The sequence below is a fragment of the Heloderma suspectum genome, chromosome 4 (genome assembly GCF_057233095.1).
Source record: "Heloderma suspectum isolate Gila_16-S chromosome 4, 16-S_ref, whole genome shotgun sequence".
Classification (NCBI taxonomy): domain Eukaryota; kingdom Metazoa; phylum Chordata; class Lepidosauria; order Squamata; family Helodermatidae; genus Heloderma; species Heloderma suspectum.
In genome coordinates this window covers 199,316,852-199,338,653 of record NC_139461.1, presented here as the reverse complement: position 1 = coordinate 199,338,653, position 21,802 = coordinate 199,316,852, and the positions used below count along the sequence as shown (strand labels likewise).

The window sequence follows — 21,802 nt, the reverse complement described above, 5'->3', positions numbered from 1 at the left end:
GCATGTAGCATTAAACGGAAGGTCCTTTTTAAACCAGAAAAGCATCAAAGCCTAATCTCCTGGCCCGCCCCCATCCATTTGTGATTTTTCTCCAATCTGGTGCCCTCCAGATGTTTTTGACTACAGCTCCTATCATGCCTGGCCACTGGCCATGCTGGCTGATGGGAGCTGGAATCCAAAAACCTGTGGAGGGCACTAGGGAAGGCTGCTCGAGAGGAGAAAGAACATGCACATGAAACTCTAGGACTTGTAGCTTGAATGACAGAGAGAAGTGTGCTTCCCTGTGTGACAGGAGACTATGAAGCGGTCTTCATGTGATGACCAGTGAGTAGGGCCACACTGCCGCCTTTGTGGTAACATGACTTCAACACCCGTACCCTGCAACGTTCACATATCAAGTGTGGACCTCTGTATCAAAAACTTTTCCCTGGAGCCGGAATGCTGATTGCACTGGGTTCCAGCTCCCACAGAGGTCCGCATGAGTAGGCTTTTCTCCTGCAAATGTCTACAGTCACTGCATGGATATTAGGGGCTGCATAGCCTCCTCACCACCCACCCCCTTCTCTGATAGTTATGAAGGCCAATTCATGAACAGGCTATGCTCTTTCAAGAACTACAAGTCCTAAATTTCCTTAGTTACTTTCTAACAAGAATTCATCCAATTATCTACATTCCCTGGGTCCAGCCACTCATTACATTTGTTAGTAATCCCTCTTCTGGCCAGTGTGTGATGTCACATGTACTGAAAACAACTCTGGCTGAAAGGGTTTGCTCATGAAGAAAAATGAACCTTCTTTCTCTGAGAGGGTAATTAGTTCAGACCTTTAATTCAGCCTCAAAAGATTTGTAAGTCTGGAAAGGGCTGTGGCTGTCCTCTTACCATCCCAGAATTTGCTTCCATTAATGAACTACCAAACTAAAATGGTTATAAGCAGAAAGAAACTAATTTTTGCTTTAGGGATCTGTAACTGAGGTTAGCATTAATTAAAATACTGCTAAGATTAATCTCGTTTTGTTACAATATTCTGATGTGTGTGAGAGTCAAATGTCTGCATACTTCTTTACTTATAAAAGCAGACCCCTTAAAAGATATTAGAGAACATATTAAAATTTAAAAATATGTAGTTCCTAGCCAAGGGAGGTTTTACATTCAAATTTCTATTGTGCATTAACATACACAATAAAGATTACAACTTGATAATGCATTGGAAGCACTTTGAAAGCTTAAAAGTGCTATATAAAATATTATTGTCACTGAGGAATACAAATGTTACATGGTTAATGTGGTATCAATTATCTACATTTATTAGAAAGCAGCATATTATACAGCAAGGTACCAGAAACATGAGATATTTTGAAAGAATGGTAGTTTCCATAACAGAAAAAGATAAAGGACAAATAACTAATTTATATAAATTATTACTCCAACAAGATTCAGGATCATTACAAGGGCTACAAATTTGTTGGGAGCCTGACGGGAACATTAAAATAGATCAAGAATACTGGGCAAAAATGTGGGGGGAAATCCCCTTTAAAGCTACATCAGCTAAATGTACAGAGATATTGCTTAAAATATTACAAAAATGGTATTTAACGCCAGTTAAAATAGCAAAGATAGAGAAATCATACTCACCATTGTGCTGGAGAGGCTGTGGGGTTTGGCAATCCTGTGTTCATATGTGGTGGGACTGTGAATGTAACCAAAGATTTTGGATGGAATTCTTCCGAGAAATATCTATCATAACGGAAACAAAAGTAGTTAAAACACCAGAATTGGCTTTACTTAACACATTTGATGGTCAAAATCAAACTTTATTATATAAAAAGCAAATTGAATATTTTCTAATAGCAGCATGTATGCTGATAAGCCAAATGCTGGACACAGCATTTCTGTGAAGGACACAGAAAGCTTAAATGTAAGGAGATGGTACAACACATTATGGGAAACAGCACTCCTACACAGCATCTGAGAATGCTGGGACCACACAGTGATTATTGTAACTCTGCTGGAGTGACTTCAGGACAAAGGCACTCCAGCACCAGCTGCCTGTTGACAGGGCCGGCCCTAGGATAAATAGCACCCTGGGTGAGGAGTTCCTTCAGTGCCCACCCCCTCCTGTGGTCAGATTTATGGAGATTGGGGCAGGTGTGATGTTGGGGCCCTGCTGCTGCCCCTTGCAAGGACCCATGCATATATGTACAAAGCTGGGGGTCAAATGCGATAGTTATTGCATGCACAGAGTACATCTACGAATTCTTGCCTGCACCTCCTCCTTGCCCTGGGATCAAGCAGAAGGATAGACACACTTCATTTTTTCTTACATGAGGGTAAGGGAATAGAGATCAGATTGTGCTTCTCTTGAGTACCTCCTCCAAATTCCAAACCCCTTCTGGCAGAGCTTCTTTCTGCTTCTTGGGGCTCAGTCTCACAGGTCTTCTGGGTATGGCCTACTGCTGACCTTCTCCACTACTCACTCAGGAACGATTCCTCCGTTAAGGCCACTCTTATGCCTTTCTCTGTGGTAACTGCCACAGAAAATTACTCTCCAGTGGCACCTTGCCTGGAAATCTTAGGCGGTGTTCACTTAGTCCTTGAACTCCTTGAACTTTAAAACCTTGAACTTCCCCCGGAGCCCTGGAGTTTTTTTCTGTAACAAGATTCAAGAACAGGCTGCCTGCTCAGCCACAGAATCCCTCCTTAAATCCTTCCCTCCTTACAACAAACCCTGTAACCAGGGCTACGTGGCCTGTGCCAATCATAATCTTGCCTGACCAATCTTATCTCTATTGCTGCCCAGACGTAAATAAAGATTTTACCTTACTGTGATAGGTTTAGACTCCCTTAGCTAAAACACAGGCTGCTCCCTTCCAACCTCCCAAGAATACATTTTAGAGCCAATTTAAGCTTCAAATAAAGTTCTATTCTGTTTCATGCACAACTATGTAAAATATTTACTTCATCATGGCCAGGGAGAGGTCCCATTATGTCACAATTACACATTGAGATTCAGTCTCATCCTGCACTCTGATATACCATTTCCTCTTTTTATGAAAACTTTAAACAAAATACTAAGAATTCTGGTGAGCAATGTGACAGGGCCCAGGCAAGGACCAATGGTACACACAGGAACTGAGGTTGGGGGCATCTTGCTTTATGAGGGCCAAAGCAAATTCCCCCCCCCCCCCGGCAGCCTTGCAACTTTGCAGTGTTATGAAGTTGTACAGCTTGTACAGCATGACTGCAAAACATAGCGGTGTATCAGGCCCTGCTACTCCCAGGCCTTTCCCCAGCAACGTCTATGAAAATGGCCCAGAGAAAGCTACCTCTAATTTGCTGCTGTGCTTTCGATGCACTCCTGCTCCAGTTCTAGGATCCCAATGAAGTCTCTGTAATATGGTGTGCTTGGTTCTCAAAAGATGACTCTCATGGAGTTGCATGTTCAGCAGACACACAAAATAGCTACTGCTGCAAGCTCTCCTCCCTGAGCTCCAACACTCCCTCCTCAGCTACAAGAAGCAGGCCGTTTGTTCTAGATATAACTAGTTGCAAAGGGACAGTATCACAATACACTACCGTCTCCCAGGCTGTAGCTTCTTCTTCAGTCTTCTTCCCTTGCTGTTTTTTTTTTAAATTTGAAAATGATCATTGCACTAAAATATAGAGCTGTGGTACCCTCATGACCAAGCCTAGCAACTGTCTTGTATGCCAACCAGTTTTGTGGCACAGATGAAGCTGATACCACCATACCACCTACCATGGTGGGGTATATATCAGTGTCTTCACTGGGGTATTTGTGAAAAAGTCCTCCAGAAAACTGTTTGGGGCTCAGAACAGAAAACGCAAAGCATATTTTAGAATATCCATTATTTTTATCTTTAAAAAGAATAATGAAGGAAAGCGATAAATAAAAAGGGTATCCACCTGACTTCTTACAGCTTTATTTTATTATTTATATAATGCTTATAGTATTTAAAGTATTTGAAGTACTAAGTGCTTGTTAACATTGCCTCAATGTAAAGGTGTGTTCCATTGATTTTTATGTAGCACAAATGACATCAAAGTAAAAATTGAAAAGAAACATACTTTAAAGTTAATTGACGGAAGATAGTTTTTGTAGTTAGCACCCAACTAACCTATAGAACCTTGAAAAAAGGGTTACAGACACTTACTTTTTGCCACCCTAGCTCACTGCAGACAGTACATTCAAAATACACAGGCACTGAGCTCTGCTTGGCGATCCCCTCAGCTTCAGCTTGGTACCCTGGTCAACCACCCAGCTCACCCACCCCTAAGGCTGGCCGTGCCTGTTGGGGTACTTGAACACCTGCCTAGAAACACCAGTTCCTTATAAACAGCAACTGGACAGCCATCAGGCCTGGGAACAGAGCATCTGCAAATTAGGCTCCATCTTCTAACAGAGTTTCAACACCCAGTGAACCATGAGAATCCCTGAACACTCAGGCTGATAGGGAAAACCTTAGGACAGGGGTTGGCAAACTGGTGCCATCCAGATGTTTTGGCCTACAACTCCCATCATCTTCAGCCAGCATGGCCAATGGTCAGGAATTATGGGAGCTGTAGTCTAAAACATCAGGAGGGCACCAGGTTGCCTATCCCTGGCCTAGGAGAAACTGACCCTGGGGCTTTCCCACCATATTCTTGGTGCCCAGTTCTCAATATTACATTAAGCTCCATCCTCACCTTGAGACTGGATGTGGAGCAGTGTGCCTCATGGCATACGCAGGACTAAGGGTCCAGCTATCCTCCCCTCCTCTGTTCCTGCTAGGCTTCATTGCTGGGACCACTATAGTTATGCGCATATTAATAAAGGTGGCAAAGTGGATCTTGGTTAGACTTTTATTTAATGTCACTCACAGATAATGACAGAAAAATATCATTCATGTAACAAAAATAATTGTACCAGACAAACACACAAAACTCATGTGTGCAACAACTGCACTTTGCATTATACAACATGCAGTATTCCCATGATTCCCTTTTCAATAGTTTTTCAGGCTTTTTAAGTACTAATGAAATGAAATGAAAATTACAAATCTATTTGAAGCAGCAAGCAATGTGTGCAAATGTGATACCCGAATGGCTTTGCTCTACTGTTGAAGCAGAATGAAACACTGATTGCTGGGAGTCATGGCATAAAGTAGACTGTGGAAAAGGTGTCTCTTCAGTCTGCCTACAAGAAGTTTTTTTAACCACACGGTTGGTAGTAAAATGTCTATTAGAACAAGCCTAAACAATAGTATAGCATATTCTTATCTGCCAACTGACAAGCCTATTACCTTTATTAAAAGATTTTTCTCCAAGCAAATTCTAGCTATGCTTTCCAGACTCAATTTGTGTATTCTCCATCATGTCAATGCCTGAGATCATTGCTAAAGTAGCGAAATGGAAATTTTCATTTGAAGGTGTCCTTTTCTCCATAACCAAGTATAGGTCAATGAAATGGAAGTATGTAATTATTACGAACATCATACTTAGTTTTTCCAATAAGGCATATGCATTAACTTTTTAAACATCTATACATTTTAAAATATCTATGTAATATTTGTGTACGTTATTTGCATACAGATTTAGAACCAAAATGTATTAAGCATTTATGATTTTTATTATTATACAAAAAAACACTAGCATGAGAAACATATACTGTTTTCAGACATGACAAATGCAACTCACAAGATTTCAACAGAATGGAAGAACTGATGACTACTCATTCCTCCCCTTTCAAACAGTTTTTTCAATCTCTGAAAAGCCAAACCATGTGGAAATCTGTTTAGTTAGTACAATACAATTTTGCAAGTTCTTTCTCAGCTTTGTAACAGCATACTGAATTTTTTAAGAAGTACATATGCTTTCCGAATGCTTGCAGGAAAAAGCCCACCTAGACTCAAAGGCCAAACTAGACGTGTTATTGGCCGTGCTGAAACTCCCCCGATTAAGAAAGGAAAATGTGGCGGGGAGCCAATATTAACAACAAAAGAAGCACATGAGTGTAGGGTTGTTGAACATTCCTTCCCGCTTACCTCTTTGCAGCTCCACTCCTCAAGCACTTTTACCCCAAGGGAGGTCACTTCCGGTATTGGAGCTTGGCTGAAAAGAAAATGCTCAGGGAGAGAAGTTGCAGTGACATAAGCTGTCGGCAACCCTTTTGCTGTTAAAAATCAGACACCCCTTTCTTTCCACACAATTTGGACAGTTCTGTGCTCCATGTGGAACTTCTATCTTCAAGTCTAGTTTGGCGCAAAGGACAAGCCTTTAGGGTGTGAATTCTAAAGTGCACCAACGTATGTTCCTCTGAAGCCAATTAGATTTTTTGCAAATTCATATGGCCAAAAAGCTCTTTGCCTGGTGAAAGGTAAGGAAAGATTTCCCATTTGCTCAGATGTAACATCCATATACTTCCCTAAGATAGCTACCTCAAAGAGTATCATGCAGAGCACAATTTGGTCATATACATTGGTACTAATTTACAAGTTGGATATTGAGATTCAGTAATTAGTTTTTTGGGTATATAACAGAGCAATGTTATACATAACCTATGCAGAAATAAGCCCCACTGAGTTCAATGGGATTTCCTTCCAGGTTAATATAGGATTCTAACCTCAATTGTTTTTAATAAAATGCTTCCTAAACACTAAGAAATGTTTTCCTAACAGATTGTCTTAGCCTGATGTATATTTCCTCAGTCTTTCTTTTAACATATGAGGCTTTAAAAAATAAAAATAAATAGAACAGTATCTGTTTTCTAAAGTAGCTTTTTAAAAAGCCCACAAGAAAACTGGATACATACAATTTGAATTAGCCGCTCATTAATATGACTGAAAATAGTTAGGAATGTCAAAACAAAGTTTTTACAGTAGAATTTACCCTTTACTAATAAAAAAAAGAACACCCTAATGCTTAGATGGCATTCACTGACACAATTATGCTTACTAAATGAAGTAGTAGTGCAAGTGTCAACCATTAAGATCTCTTAAATTATTCATAGTATCAAAGTACCAATATGAACACATTAAATAGACATTTTTAAAAGGCGTTGTACACCACAATATAGCTGCAGAGTAACATTATTTCTAACCTGTTTGACTACATGCCTCTGCCATCAGCATGTCCTCAGATAAACCTCAAACTATATGCTTTTGCTTTGGAGATTAAATATTAACAGTAGTATTGAAATGATTAAAGCACACTATAAAATTATTAATAATACATACACAAATTAAAAATAGGCAGTGAGATTTGCATTGTCACCACCCTATATTTTAAGCCATGTCTTACTATTTCCTTCTGCAATAGAAAGGGACATCTTTGCCTAATCTGGCTTTTGCTGATTAATTGCACTGAAATAATGGCATAGCTGAATTCAGGCTACTGAGTTCCAGATGCTTTCACTAAACCATAATCTAAAGTACTTAAAACAAATTGGCTTGAACTGAAGGAAAGAATCTCTTAAAATGACCTGCTAAAGAGCAATTCTCTTCATGCAGGTTACCTAGGGCTGATGTACAAAGAGCCATTATGTGAAGAGGGATATAAATGTTTTCCTAAATTTGTAGCTTCTTTTGTAAGGGTGAGCCTTGTACAGCCCAATTCACCAATTAACAGCACCAACTCAAGTGGGATTTGCAATAAAGGGATAATAGGAGATTCTCAATATACAAAAGTAATCCATGGGACAGTTTAGGAACTGTTTATTATTATTCTAGACCTCAAGAAAACAGGGGGGGGGGGTCTGCATGGCATGGCCAGATTGTTGCAGGGCATGAGTCCCTTTGTACAAAATGTTAGCCCCAGAGGGTAGTATCCAAACTGTGCCCCAGCACTAATGCTAATGATGTTGTGCTAGCATAAACCAACTCTTGCATACATTAACTATCACTTGCAATGGAAAAAGTGGTGGCAGCAAATTGTTGCTTTTCCCCATTGCCCTAGCAATCGCTAGTTACATTATGCAAGCGTTGGTTTACACTACTGCAATGTCATTAGCACTAGCGCTGGGGCACAGTTGGATACTACTCACTGTGTTAAAGTAGAGCTTCTGAGTAAGCCCACCCCACTTCAAAAAATAAAGGGAAGGACATCCTAAATAAATGTAATGCTCATGGAATGTGCTACCATGGCCAACCCCCCCGCCCCAATGAAAAGGGGCATCTGCCACAATCACATAGGAAGTGGGAGCTCAGGGAGTCCACTTTTAAGAACAAACAGGGCATGCAAGTAAGGTGTGCAAAACCTGCTGCCCCTGCTAAAAGCTTACTTTTCCGTGTCCTCTGATGTCACTTTCCCTTTAGCTAGGCTCAGAGACAGGAAATGGGGAAGAGGGCCTGCAGAGAGGTAAGTGGCGGGCTTGGGGAGGGTTCCACATTTCTCACCTGCTTGAGTCTGTTACTCCTCAAACCAGGTGATACTTCCCTTTCTATATGGCAGTGGCAGCTCTAGGTTTAAACATGTTTAGTTTGGCTTTACGTTCCTTTTACTTGTTTTCATAATGCAGGTTCAGTGGTACAATGAAATTTTTATATATGGGAGTTCTTCCACAGACTTTTGAAATAAAATCTTACTGCATGCAAGAAACTGAGTTTGAAACCCGTTACAGTATAATTTATTACATTTTTCCATTTCTAGTTATTAATTTTGAGTGTGAGAGTGTGTGTGTGCGTGTGTGAGAGAGGGGGGGGGAGGGAGGGGGAGAGAGAGAGAGTCTCAAAGGACGGGCACCCACAAATGCTCCTACAAGTGTCTGGAAAGTAGAGGCCATTTCACAAGCCATTTCTACAAGCATGACTATTTTTGTTTTACTATGGGACAAGCATGATTACTTGCATTCAGGATAAGATCTAGCAGTTTTATCAAGACAAAGAACCACTTTTACAAGTCATAGAGAACCTCGAGGATCACAGCAATTGACCAGGCCTGTGTTTCGCAGCTGAAAGGGCAATATTGACCATTTTCGTTCGTCAGTTCTGGAAGGCCCTTCCAAGGGGATCTGCAAACAAAAAAACAAAGTTAATATATCACTAGCAGAATAACTGACTATTTTATTAACTTAAAAGAACACATCTTACATAAGTAAGGGAAAACCCACATGGGGATGTGTGTCTAAGAGGATGCCAGGAGGATCTGGGTAGAGGCAGGGGTGTTGCACCACAGCACTGGTTTTCAAAATAGATAGGCCCCCATTCCATAGAAGAGTGCATGCATGTTCCTCAGTATATGGCAAAGAATCGAGATGGAAAATAGCACTCTCTCGGTGCCCATCTGATCCTGTAGGGTTGGGCACCCATTTTCTGGTTTTCAGGTTGAAGATTGAGAACCATAAGGGATTCCTGGATGTGACCAATCACCTTTCAGAAGAGGAAAAGGAAACAGCCAGACAAAGTCCTGGCCCCCAACATTCTTCTCCTGCTTCATTAAGGAACTGATGTTACTTGTCAGATTTAATTCAGGGAAATTATCTTACAAGGACCATCTACAATTGGGGTGGGAGATGGAAAATGCAGAAACTATGCCTTTCCCAAACAACTATGATGAATATCAGGGTTGCTTGTCTGATGCAGGTATTTTGTACTATCTTTTTCTCCATCCCTATTCCTGAGGACAGGAATTGTTTATCTATCTAGTAGACATGGACAACATGTAGTTTCCTGCTTCTGCATAGAGATTGCTGCTGATGGATCAGATTGATAAGTAGCTCCAATGTAAAAGCATGTAGGGTTGAGGTATAAAAGTATTAAAATAATTATGATTGCTTATGATGCACTCTTGTCTCATTCTCATCTATAACTTAAAGCTAATAATCCTAATTCCATTTCACAGGTCTTTTACTGGTCAGTTTACAAAAATTGTGATCAAATTCAGTCTGAGTTACCCTGTCACAGTGGCTATTACCTTGAATATAGGCAAAGCTCTTTCTTCTCTACCTCTCCTTCCATGTTTGCCGCATAGATATTCATGTTATGAGACCTATTTCATTTTGGACTGAATATCAAAACCAATTGTGTCCAACAGTAATATTTCAAGTTCTCAAAATGAAAGCTACCTCTCAAGATGAACGTAATGGCGGGAAAGAACATTCTTAATCAAAAACACAGTCTTTGCATATATCTCTGGACCAATTAACTTGGAGAAGTACAACTTGGCACGGAGGAAATATCCAATGGGCCAAAGCCATTCCTTTAAAAAAAAAAAAGCAAGAAAAGCAGAATTACAGACACAAATACTTGGTAAGGAGCAAGGAAATTATTGATGAAAACCGCTGAAGCACAAATCTTACAGGCCCTTGATGGTAATTAAATCCTTTAGCCACATTGTAGTTATCGTTGTCTAAGGCATTGTCATATACACCACAGTAAACCATATCACTGTAACAAAAGGAAAAACATATAAACAAAAAGGCAATAAATATCTTTGTGGAAATAATTTATCTAAATTCAACAGAATATTATTCAGAACCTTTTCAATATTTGTTATTTAAAACCCATCAGTTATTTGTAAGCAACATTCAGCGGTGGCACCAAGGCTGTGGAATTCCCTTCTCAGGGATGTTTGGCCTGCTCTCTTCCAACTGGCTTTTAAATGACAAGTTAATTTTTTTCTTCTCAAAGGCTTTGGGAGGTTATTAAAAATAGTTGTAGCTGCAGGCCCTTGAGGGGCTTTTACTGATGGTTTTTGTGGGCTTTTAGATTGTCTGTGGGTTGGATTTTTTTTAAGTTAGTGAATTTTATTGTTAGTGTGTTATTTTTATTAAGCTGTCAACACTTACTTTAGATACCATCTATTGATAAATGAGGTGAATGGTCTGAAGTTTGTACTACTAGCAGTGTAGCCATCTTTCTCCAACTGTATGGGGCATTTTATGGTATTTGAAAATCTCTATTGCCCAACCATGGACCCCGCCCCCATAAATCTCTGAACACACCCTGATAGATAAGGATGGGGAGGTCCACTTTTTAGGACACCAGACCACTTAGGAGAGAAGAAACTGGGGGGTACTGATAATGGGGGAAGTTGTTCTCTGATTCAGCTGGGATTCAGTGTTCTTCTTTGTGAAATCAACCTTGTAGCACTCGGAGAAGAGCATCCACCATCTGGGTCTCTGACCAGCAGTAAGGCCAAACCTATTTTCATACTGATGGGGACTCGCACTACTATCCCAGTCCATGAGATTATTTCAGTTGGATGCTGTGTTTTATTCCTCCCCGCCCTGCCTGCCAAATATATTCAAATGCTATTGTATTAAAGCAGAGGTGGAAATCATAGGAGGTGGATTGAGAGGGGACTTTGGAAAGGTAGATACTATCACAACCTGACAGTCTGGGAAGTTTTGAACAGATGTCTCTATCAGGAGACATTTACTCCTATATTTGATGAAACAGAACTCCAGCTTTCTCTTAGTGAGGAAGTCCTGGAGACAGATAGACACCTTTGTCTGTTCTGTATAGAATATAGTTCCAAATTCAGAGTGAATAAGCAGGATGGTCTTTGTTATTAACCAGCTCTCTATCATACTTACTCTGGGTCTAAAGTTTTCATGCCAAGTGGACCAAGTAGCTTTTGCTCTAACATTTCAAGTGCTTTCCAAGCATACTCAGTAGAGAACATTTCAGGTGCCTTGACACAAAAAAATTGAAAAATAGTTTTCTTAAAAACAAAAAACCCAGAACTCTGCAGAATTAAATTAACAATAAACATCCTGCATTTTGGTCATATTTTAATTCCCCACCCGTATGTCCATACTGTAATCTAAAACATCATTTTTTTAAATGAGAGTTTAAATAGCTTATTTACTAAAGAGCACAATCCACAAATGTCCCTCACTTTGCTGGTGCAGTCTTTCCCTCTTCTCCCTTGTCAGAACAGGTAAGTGAACCCAGGGAAATGCCAAGCATACCTGGAGATCAGAGACTTCGGTGCTCAGTGGCTGCACAACCACCACTAGCACTGTTGTGGTTGGTGGGAGCAGTTACAACAGCTCACGGTTAGCATCCCAAGCATGTGGCTTTTCACAGGGAGCTGTTGCGACCAAGAGTGCCCACACTGCTATTCGTTGCATAGCGGACAGGCTTTGCAGTCTCTAGACCCCAGATAATCGTGGGGTTTGTCAAAGCTAAAGGGATGGGATGACTGTAGCACAACATCTTTGGTGCAGACGAGTTGTGTATAGCATCTTAAGAATTTATAAGGATAGTCTGTGACAAAGAGCTTTTCTATACTAGGCTGTTAATCATTTATATCAATTTTCGGTTTCGTCGCAGAACTGAGACCCAAGCACTATACGAAGAGGGGTTCCTTTCCTGTTTTTCTGCTACATAAGCTCTAGGGGGCACTGCGGTACAGCAAAATAGCACAAATACACAAGTGAAAACAGCACTTTCTTTCGCTTTCAAAATTAAATGCCACATTTCCCCTGCTCTACAAAAAACTCACTGAAAGTGCTCATTAGACACAGAAGCAAAACTGGAGGGTCACGCTGTCTAGAAAACCTATAAACAACCATGAATAGGGAATGACAAGCACATGATAAGTGCCTTGTGTAGAAAAGCCCAAAGACAGGAAAAAGAGTGTCTAACATGTTTATTCTTCAGGAACATTAAATGTTCATGCTAATGATAAAGCTGGTAAACAGATCTAAGTACATGATAAGCATTTTGGAGGGTTCAGAAGTAAGGTTCAATGTTCCCCACTCCTAAATCATATTTCACTCATCATTAAAAGTATCACTGAAATAATTTGCAATGCATCGACAAAGGAAAAATAAACTGTGCAATGCAAGCTTATTTTAATGCAAACATAAGTAAATGATATAAGAAAGCAATATAACAATTTCTAAAGTATATCTACACAACACATACCACAACCATTGCTACTGGGAAATTTGGCCTTAGTTGATAGTCACACCAAGGGCTTGATGCTCCATAGCTGTCCTTGTATATGCCCCGCTTATGAACTAGAGTTGGATGCTTCTCATTGGGATCTGCTGGGTTCTCAGAGACAAAGAATAACTTTTCGAAGTGTGCTTGGATTTTTCTGTTCCACTGATCATATGTAATGGTCTCTTCTTTTCCTGGAAAACAGTATAATATAAAAGATCGGTCTTGCATAACATGTTAGCATCAACAGAAAAAGAAATAAAAGACATATGCCAGTACATTGTAGCAATGCTGTAATTATCTTGCAGGGTGCAGAATCTCTTTCAGCCAGAGGGCCAAATTCCACTTCAGAGAAGCTTTCGGGTGGGGCGGCATTCTAGTGGTGGGCAGGGCTAAAGGCAAAAGGGGTGGGGCCAAAAATACCACCCTATTTTAGCTAAACCTCTTACTGCCAGTTACCAAGCCTTAACAGAAGCCTTTCAACTTCTTAGAATGGGGAACAACTGCACAAAGACATAGCAAGCAGCTATGTCTTTTGTCGCCCCTCCTCCCATGTCTGCAATTTATAGTGCTAAATAGTGATCCATTAAAGCAGGGGTGCAGAACTCCCAGCCTGCGGGCCTAATGCAGCCTGCTAGGCTCCCCAATCCAGCTCGCAGACCCATGGTTCCCCTTGGGTGGCAGGGGACACATCTGGTGCTGAGAAGAGCGGCAGCCAAGTCGCTTCACAAGGCACACAGTAACCCCATGGGGATGCCAGATACCATGCTACCCTGCCGGCACTGGAAGGAGAGGCTGCTAATCCCACCATTAGATGAGTCCGTATCTCCATGCTATTCTCTCTTTTAGCACTGAGACAGGCTAAAATGAGCAGTACCATGACATCAGTGGGTATGGCTATGCCCATTGACACCATCCAGCTTGCAGGGAGCCTGATGGGGGCCCCACCCACCTCCATCTAGTTCTGCACCCCTGCATTACAGCAAATGTATGACTATTTTGCCCTATAAATTGCAGGCGTGCCCCCCCACCCCAATCCAGATTGGGCCCATAGCAGGAGGGATTAAAGACCCCTACCCCTCCTGCTAGGGTTCTGATCTGGACTGGGCCCCCTTAGCTCACACTAGTGTAAAAAAACAACTCAAATCCTTAATGTAATTTCTGCTTTGGCCACAAGGGCATGCGTTCCAGTGTTGTCCTAATAATCTCATCTGTGGACAGAAATGGAGCCTATGTATGGCCTACACATGCATCAGTATGGACCACTGGACCACTTCAGGTTGCAGGTGGGTTTGTGTGGACAGGGGAGGGGGATCACATGTCTGAACACTCCCTGCCAGCGGAATATTGGCACAGTGAGGAGCAGGCTAGACCAGAAGCTCTTTCCCAGGGTTTCTGAGCCTCTGAGTTTTATTTTGTTTTGACCTGTAAGACTATTCCATTTTTAAACACGGGGAGCATGAAAAAATGGCTCAATTCCACCTGCAGGCTGAAGAGGTACAGTCCACTAAGGAATTTACCACCTCATTCTGCTACATGTGTACAGCTGATTCTGCCCGCTTGTCGGGAAGAGAAGGGAGTTTGGCATCTAAGAAGTGATTTAATTTCTATGCAGTTTGCCCTGGTTAATGAATTCATGCCTTAAGTACACTAAATCAGAATGCAACATGAAGTGTCTTTTATTTCTTGTATATCTGAATTTAAGTTATTTTTCCTATGCAAGTTTTACCATTGGTAAGCAGCTTTTTTGTTGTCTTTGGAGTTATTCAGACATTTACAAAAGCCTGCTATTCTGGGCGGGGCTGGTGTCAACAATAGGCGTAGTAGGGCACCTGTTGAGGGCCCACACCCTAGCAGGGGCCGACTGACAAAAACCCCCTGGAATTGTTCCTCTTCTTCACCATTGCAACCTCCTTATTCACCTGCCCCTCGCTCTGGCCTAGACCACGGTGATGGTGAAAAGAAGCAGCAGATGCCTCTGCCTACTTGCTCACTGGTTCTCTATCTGTCCAGCAAGCAAATGGTAGCAATGATGAGAGAAAGGATGAGGAACTGTTGTAGCTGGTGACAATGGTGGTGAGAATGTAGACTCACTGAAGGAAGGCAGCCATTGAGGCTGTCTTGCCCAACAGCAGGGGCATCATTGAGGGAGCCCACCTGGGCACAGGCCCCGGATCTGAACTGTGCCCCAGATCTTTTGAGCTGTCCTAATTGCCATTTTTTTTACATTTTCCCATTGACTTGCATTGGAAAACAGAAATGGCCATACCTTTCTTATTTTGTATGATAAATACATGAAATTTGGAGACCTGGTAGCCCCCATGGAGTTGACTGAACCTGCCCAGTTTCAGGCAGTTAGGTCCAGTGGCTTTTGTGCTAGTCACAGGTACATTTTGCTATTTTCAAGAAAATCTGTCAAAGCAAAGAGCTATATTTTTTGTGTGCTTCCACATAACTGCATAGAGTTTGGGGACCTGGTAGCCCCTATATAGATGACAGAATCTGTCAAATTTCAGACAGTTAGGCCTAGTGGCTTTTGTGGTAGCCACAGGTAAAATTAGCTTTTTTCAAGAAAATGTGTCAAAGCAAAGAGCTGTATCTTTTTTGTGCTTCCATATACATGCATGTAATTTGGGGACCTGGCAGCCCCTATAGAGCTGACTGAACCTGCCAAATTTCAGACAGTTAGTTCCAGTGGCTTTTGTGCTAGCCATGCGTAAAGTTTCCTTTTCTCAAAGAAAGTAAAAACTGCCAAGCCCCACAGGGAATTAGAGATCCTAATCAAAAGGAATTTAAGGTGACCATTAGGAGGTCACTATCCCTAATCTCTGGTGTAGGGTTTTTTGAGGTGCAAAAAACCTCTCTCCCCCTACTTTTCTGCTCTTACATACTCACTGTTGGGGGCTTGCTTGCATGAAATTTTGAAGAGGGAGAAGGGAAGGAAGAAAGAGTTTCATGTGAAATACTGGTATTTCACACAGCACCTGATTTTACTGCCCCAGAGTGGAACCTTTGGCTTCTGCAGAAGTTTAGTAGCTTCAGTATAGCAAAGGATCCAATCAGCCTCTACAAACTTCTTTCTCCCCCTCCACTTTAATTTCTATGAAACAGTCGCAGGACTCAAATTATTTCAAAAGGAGGGTTAGGACTATGTGGCATCATGATCGAGGAAGTGCTAAGGCTTTTAAACAGGTTCTACAGTTTTAAAAAAGCTAGAAAAAGCCCTCAGCCACCTCACCTCATAAAGTTCATTTAAGTACGTGCAATCCTTACAAGCCCTCCACAGCCTCCTAAATTCCTCTGAAGTACTACCTCTCTGAAAGGAGCCACTTGGCTTAGGGAATTCTCTCTACCCCACCCCCTGCATTTCCAATCGCCATTCTTCTTTTCTTCTTCCCTCCCCTATCCTGTTCTTTCTTTCTCTTCTTTATTCCAGAGCATATCTTGGGGAATTCTTAAAGAGAATTCTCTTTGGTGGGCAAGAGAAGTTCTGAACTGTATTTGACTTTATACAAACAGACAAGAGGGTTGGTTTTTCTCCTTCTCACTCAAGCCTTTGAGAAAAGTGGGTTCGCATGGTTGCAGGGAAACAAAACTGGGGCTGTTTTGTTTGTCAGTTGCCATTATCCAGCAATAGGAAGGGCTGTAGCTCAGTGGCAGAGCACATGCTTGGCATGCAGAAGGTCCCGGGTTCAATCTCCAGGTAGGGCTAGGAAAGAATCCTGCCTGCAACTCTGGAGAGCCGCTGCTGCCAGTCAGTGTCAACAATACTGCGCTAGATGGACCAGGGTCTGACTCAGTACAAGGCAGCTTCCTATGTTCCTATGAACAGAAAGCTTTAATAAAAATAGGAGGTTTTGGTTTGTTTTTTTAAGTGGAGGGGAGATAAATACTGCTAATTTATACAATCCTATGTATGCCTACTCAGAAGCCCCATTATGTTTAATGAGGCTTACCTTCACGGATTCCAGCATAGGATTCCAGCATGAGTTACTTTTGCAGGGAGGTTTGCACCTTGATGTTCTGCATGTTTACTCAGAAATAAGTCCTGAGTTGTGAGCATGCAGGCTTAATACAGTGCCTACCCAATTCCATCTAATGAATTGACTACCCTTTCAGCTCAGTCCTATGGATGTTTTGTCATTTGTGTTTTTTTTTCATTTTGCATGAACGCTAGCTTCAGTGGGGAGGGAAAGGCACTTAGTGCATGCTCAGAGTTTCTCCATAACTGAGCTCTAGTTTTGAAAACAGACTCATTGGCCTGAAACCTGGTGAAGTCTTGGCACAACTGAAGTTATGGGGAGGAAGATACATTGACAGCTTGTGCATAACAAGGACGAGGTAGAGGAGAGTTGCACAAAACAAGAGATCTGTTTTTATGAAGAGTTGCTGGAGGATGGTAGGATGAGGAGGGTTGGTTACACAGAGGGGGATAGAATTGGTGGGAGAGAATGTAAGTGCTCAGTGGTGAAAGAAAAGCATTCTGCATATGCTCAGAGGCACTCTATACTTAAGAACATAAGAAGAGCCATGCTGCATCAGACCAAGGTCCATCTTGTCCAGCAGTTCACACAGTGGCCAGCCAGAGGCCCACAGGAAACCCACAAGTAGGACATGATTGCAATAGCACCTTCCCACCCATAACCCCCTGCTGCTAATATTGGTAAAATGTAAATAAATTCTAGTCATTCTAAATTTGCATGCATGTGTATTCTTCAGAAACTTTGCAGGTTTCTTGCCTGGGACACACCTCTAATGACCTGTGCATTTTCATACAAATTTACCCAAAAAACTATTGGGGAAGGGGTGAAGGGAAAGCAAATCACTTCCTCCCGCAAATTAGACAACTCCCCTTCCACATGAACTGCTGCACCAATCCTTCTGAAACTTTGCTGGTTTCTTACTTAGGGACAACTGTAGGCTGCCTGTAATTTTCAGAACAATGGTCCACAAGGAAAATAAGGAGAGAAGTATGTCCTCTTTTGGAGACCTCAAAATGTCAAGGTCACCCTTGCACAAAAACACTTGTGGCTATCATTCTGAAATTTGGAGACATGATCTCCTCTGATGGAACAATGAATCCTGACATGTTTATCCAATTCTTCCAAGTAATAAAAATGTTATTGGCAGTTCCCTTTAAAAGAAAATCAAAATATAAACCCTGCAACTACTTTTCTGACGTTGGGCAGGTGTAATCCCCTTCTAGGGGGCTACTATGCCTGAAATGATCATCCAGTTCTGACCAAGAGAAAAAGTTAGTTTTTTAAAAATTTTCAACAGGAAGCATAAAGACTCATTTTGCTGAGCTGAGCTGAAGTGGACTGACTACAAATTGGCCAGAGAAGAAGCGGGATGTTTTCCAAAATGCTGAATCGGGATGTGAGTTGACGTGGGGTGGGGCGTCCATGCACACTTCTTATATATGTATGTAATCTATACACACACGCAAGCAAACCACATGCACACACCAGACACACACACACACACACACACACACATCTATATCAGAGGTGTGCTTAGACTCGGATATTATATATATATATATATATATATATATATATGTGTGCAAATTTGTGTTATGGGCCTGTGCCCCGGATCTTTTAAGAACCTAGCAGCACCCCTGCCTAACAGCCCTCTAAAACCTGGAGCTGGCACTGATTCTGATTAGTAAGACACGAAGGTAGTTATTTGCGCTCAGCCATTAACCCCGCCCCCGGCATGAAGAGAGGGCTTTCCTGGAAAGGCAGAGATTTCTCTCATTTGCACTGTGTATGGAGAAGGTAAGAAACAGCAGGTGAGACTCACAGAGTGTCTTACCTTCTCCGAACCTCAGCACAAGTGAGAGCTTGGGGGAGGGGAAGCGGGATATTAGGAGTCTCTGCTGCTAAAAGCAGATTTGTAGATGCTTCGAGAACAAGCAGCAGTATGGAAAGCCACCCAAATGAAAGGAATAAACCTGCACAGAACTGCAATCAGTTTTGCTCTCAAGTGCTGCACATTCCCAGGAAACCTCACCCACCTGGCACGAAAGAATGAAGTACCCTCTATTTTATAAATGAAACCAGTGACCAAAAAAAAGGAGAGCGTGTCTCTATAACTATGGACAAGAGTAAACACTGCAAAGCATTATATTTTGAGCAGGAATTCATAAACACAAGTGAGCTTATTCATCTATGCCATTAGTATCCTGCCATTGCTCTAAGGTGGTCCAGGGTAGCGAGTGTACATGGGCGTATACCACTTTACCCCCACAACAGTTCTCTTTGGGACAACAGCTGTCTCTCAACCTAAGTCAGCCAGGGAGCTGCATGACTCAGAAAGAATTTGAACACAGCTCTCTCCAGTTCAAGTCCCACACTCAATCCCACATACTACCCCAATTCTCTAGTAGATTACTCAGTATAACAGCATTTTCTAGGCCAGTCTCCCCCAACATGGTACCCCCAAATTGTAAGTCCTATCATTCTAGCCAGCATTGCCACTGACTGGTAATGATGGGAGTTTAGAGGGCATATCTAGAGGGCACCGGAAAGTAGAAGGCTGTTCTAGCCATCTAATTCTTCACATGAATTGAAAAAAGTGCAGGCCACAGATGGGAGGAGAGAAATTATGGCTAGCTCTAAATATAATCCATAGGTCAAGAAATTTAAGCTTACGTCAAGCACTCAGGTTACAGTCGAAGATGGAAATGCACTTCAGAAACAGGCTACTCTAATGTAGCCAGGATAATGTATTCAGGAGAACAGCCAAGAACATTAAGTATAAAAAAGAAAAGAAAATGGTATTTCAGAAGAGAGGAGAATTACATCAATGTATTGGCCTCAGGAGCGTAGCCAAGTCATTTGTAGTGTTAGAGGGGCCTAGAGGTCCATAACGCTTGCTTAAGTTTATTGTGCAATTCCCATGCTAGTAAGCCTCTGAGCAGGTGCAGATGAGTCAAAAGGCCGATAACAGCCTTCTCAGAACATTCCTTGCTAATGAGGAGAATGTCTTATCACTGATGTGCCTGAGAAGCAGAGTTTGTTTACCTTAAAGCTGCAGGTGGCTGTGCTTGAGAACCACGTGCTGTTAGTTTATGCTGGGAATGAACGCTAGGGGCGCTTGCTGCTGCTATGCTGCCTCATGGCTAACATGTATTGTATATAGGGATGTCAGAGAATTCCGCCACGGATCCCCGAAATCCGTGGCGGAACGAAGCCCCCCCCCCCCCCCAAAAGGCGCGCGAAACGGAGCACTTACCTGCTGCCGTCCGCACTGACTTGCAAATGGCTGCGGCCGCCATTCGCTTCTTCATCATAGCCATGATAGCCTACGTAAATACTTACGTAGCCTATCACGGCTAACACAGGGACGCCTTGTGCGTTCCCTATTTTTAAATTTTTAAAAATAAAAAAAACAGCGTACGCAAATGGGGGCGGCTACGGTGGCCGCCATTTGTGTTCCCTATTTTTAGCTGTTTTAGCCTATGTAAATATTTACGTAGCCTATCACGGCCTCCGCAGGGACGCAAAAGGCGGAACACAAAAGCGGAATGCAAATAGCGTAGTGGGCGCTATTTGAGTTCCTTTTTCCCCGCTGTTATAGCCTACGTAAATATTTACGTAGGCTAAAATGGGGGGGGGGGGAGGAAAAACAGCGTACGCAAATGGCGGTGGCTACGGCGGCCGCCATTTGCGTTCCCTATTTTTAGCCGTTTTAGCCTATGTAAATATTTATGTAGGCTATTATGGCGAAAAAAAGGGGAACGCAAATAGCGTAGTGGGTGCTATTTGTGTTCCTTTTTTCCCCGCCGTAATAGCCTACCTAAATATTTACGTAGGCTAAAACAGGGGGGAGGGGAAAGGAACACAAATGGCACCCACTACGCTATTTGCGTTCCCCTTTTCTCGCCGTAATAGCCTACGTAAATATTTACGTAGGCTACAACAGCTAAAAATAGGGAACGCAAATGGCGGCCGCCATAGCCACTGCCATTTGCGTACGCTGTTTTGTTTTTTTTTGGCTTGCCGTGATAGGCTACGTAAATACTTACATAGCCTATCACGGCAGTTTCGCAGGACACAAATGGCGGCTGCTATGGCAGCCGCCATTTGCGTCCGCAGCAGCCCATCCGTGGCCGGAACTCTGGCTGTGGACGGCCCTGGCCGGCGGCTCCGCAGAGCTGGCCCAGGGAGGATTCCGGGGGGAGGGACGGAGCGCCTCCCCCCCCACCACGAATCCAAGCTGCGAAAAGGTAAGTGACTTTCGTACATCCCTAATTGTATAAAACCCATTTGACCCAATGGCTCATGGTTCAGGGAAGCTGTCTGATCCAACCACTGGGTACGCCTGAGTGCTGTAAGTTACCCAATAAAGTACTCCTTGTAAGTAAACCTTTGAGTCTGATTTATCACTATCTTGGCACTTCTAACCTAAGAGTTCAACACCCGCTGCAGAAGCGGCACAATCAGAAAAAAAGTCTTTGTATATTTTGAGTTACAAATGTAACACAGAGGAAATCTTGACCAGCATTAATTTTAAAAGAAATTAGAAGCCAGCAGTGATTTGTTCTTTGAGAATCAAAAAAGATGAAAATGTAAACTGATCCATAACATTTTATGTATTATCATAATTTTGAGTTACTTCTGCAAAGTTATTATGCAGATGGTAAAAAGTTTAAATTTTAAAAACAACAAGATGCTTATCCCATATAATGGTGGTTTTCCATGGGTCCCACAGGAACATTTCTCCATGAGAAAATGAGCAAACTTCCCAGCTTTTAAAACCAGACTCCACAGCTGTGCCTTGGTGTGCAGACATTACCAGGTGATTTATTTAGATCTATGGACTGCTTATATTCATGTATATATTTGAAACAGAAGTGTCAAATCTTGTTTTTCTTTGCTTTTCATTAATGGTGTTGTGAAGGTTTATTGTG

At 42.1% G+C, this 21,802-nt stretch overlaps 1 protein-coding gene across 1 annotated transcript in view; it reads right to left on the bottom strand.

Moving 5' to 3' along the window:
* Positions 1-4,848: 4,848 nt before the first annotated feature.
* The window catches only part of AGL (amylo-alpha-1,6-glucosidase and 4-alpha-glucanotransferase), a 58,614-nt gene continuing 41,660 nt past the window's right edge, over positions 4,849-21,802 (bottom strand). Inside the window, exons 30-34 of the mRNA XM_084851894.1 lie at positions 12,868-13,079; positions 11,529-11,626; positions 10,290-10,377; positions 10,056-10,189; positions 4,849-9,002 (exon numbers count right to left, since the gene is read on the bottom strand). Coding sequence (XP_084708020.1) covers positions 8,885-9,002; positions 10,056-10,189; positions 10,290-10,377; positions 11,529-11,626; positions 12,868-13,079 — 650 coding nt within the window. The 3' untranslated portion in view covers positions 4,849-8,884. The remainder of the gene's footprint in view (positions 9,003-10,055; positions 10,190-10,289; positions 10,378-11,528; positions 11,627-12,867; positions 13,080-21,802) is intronic.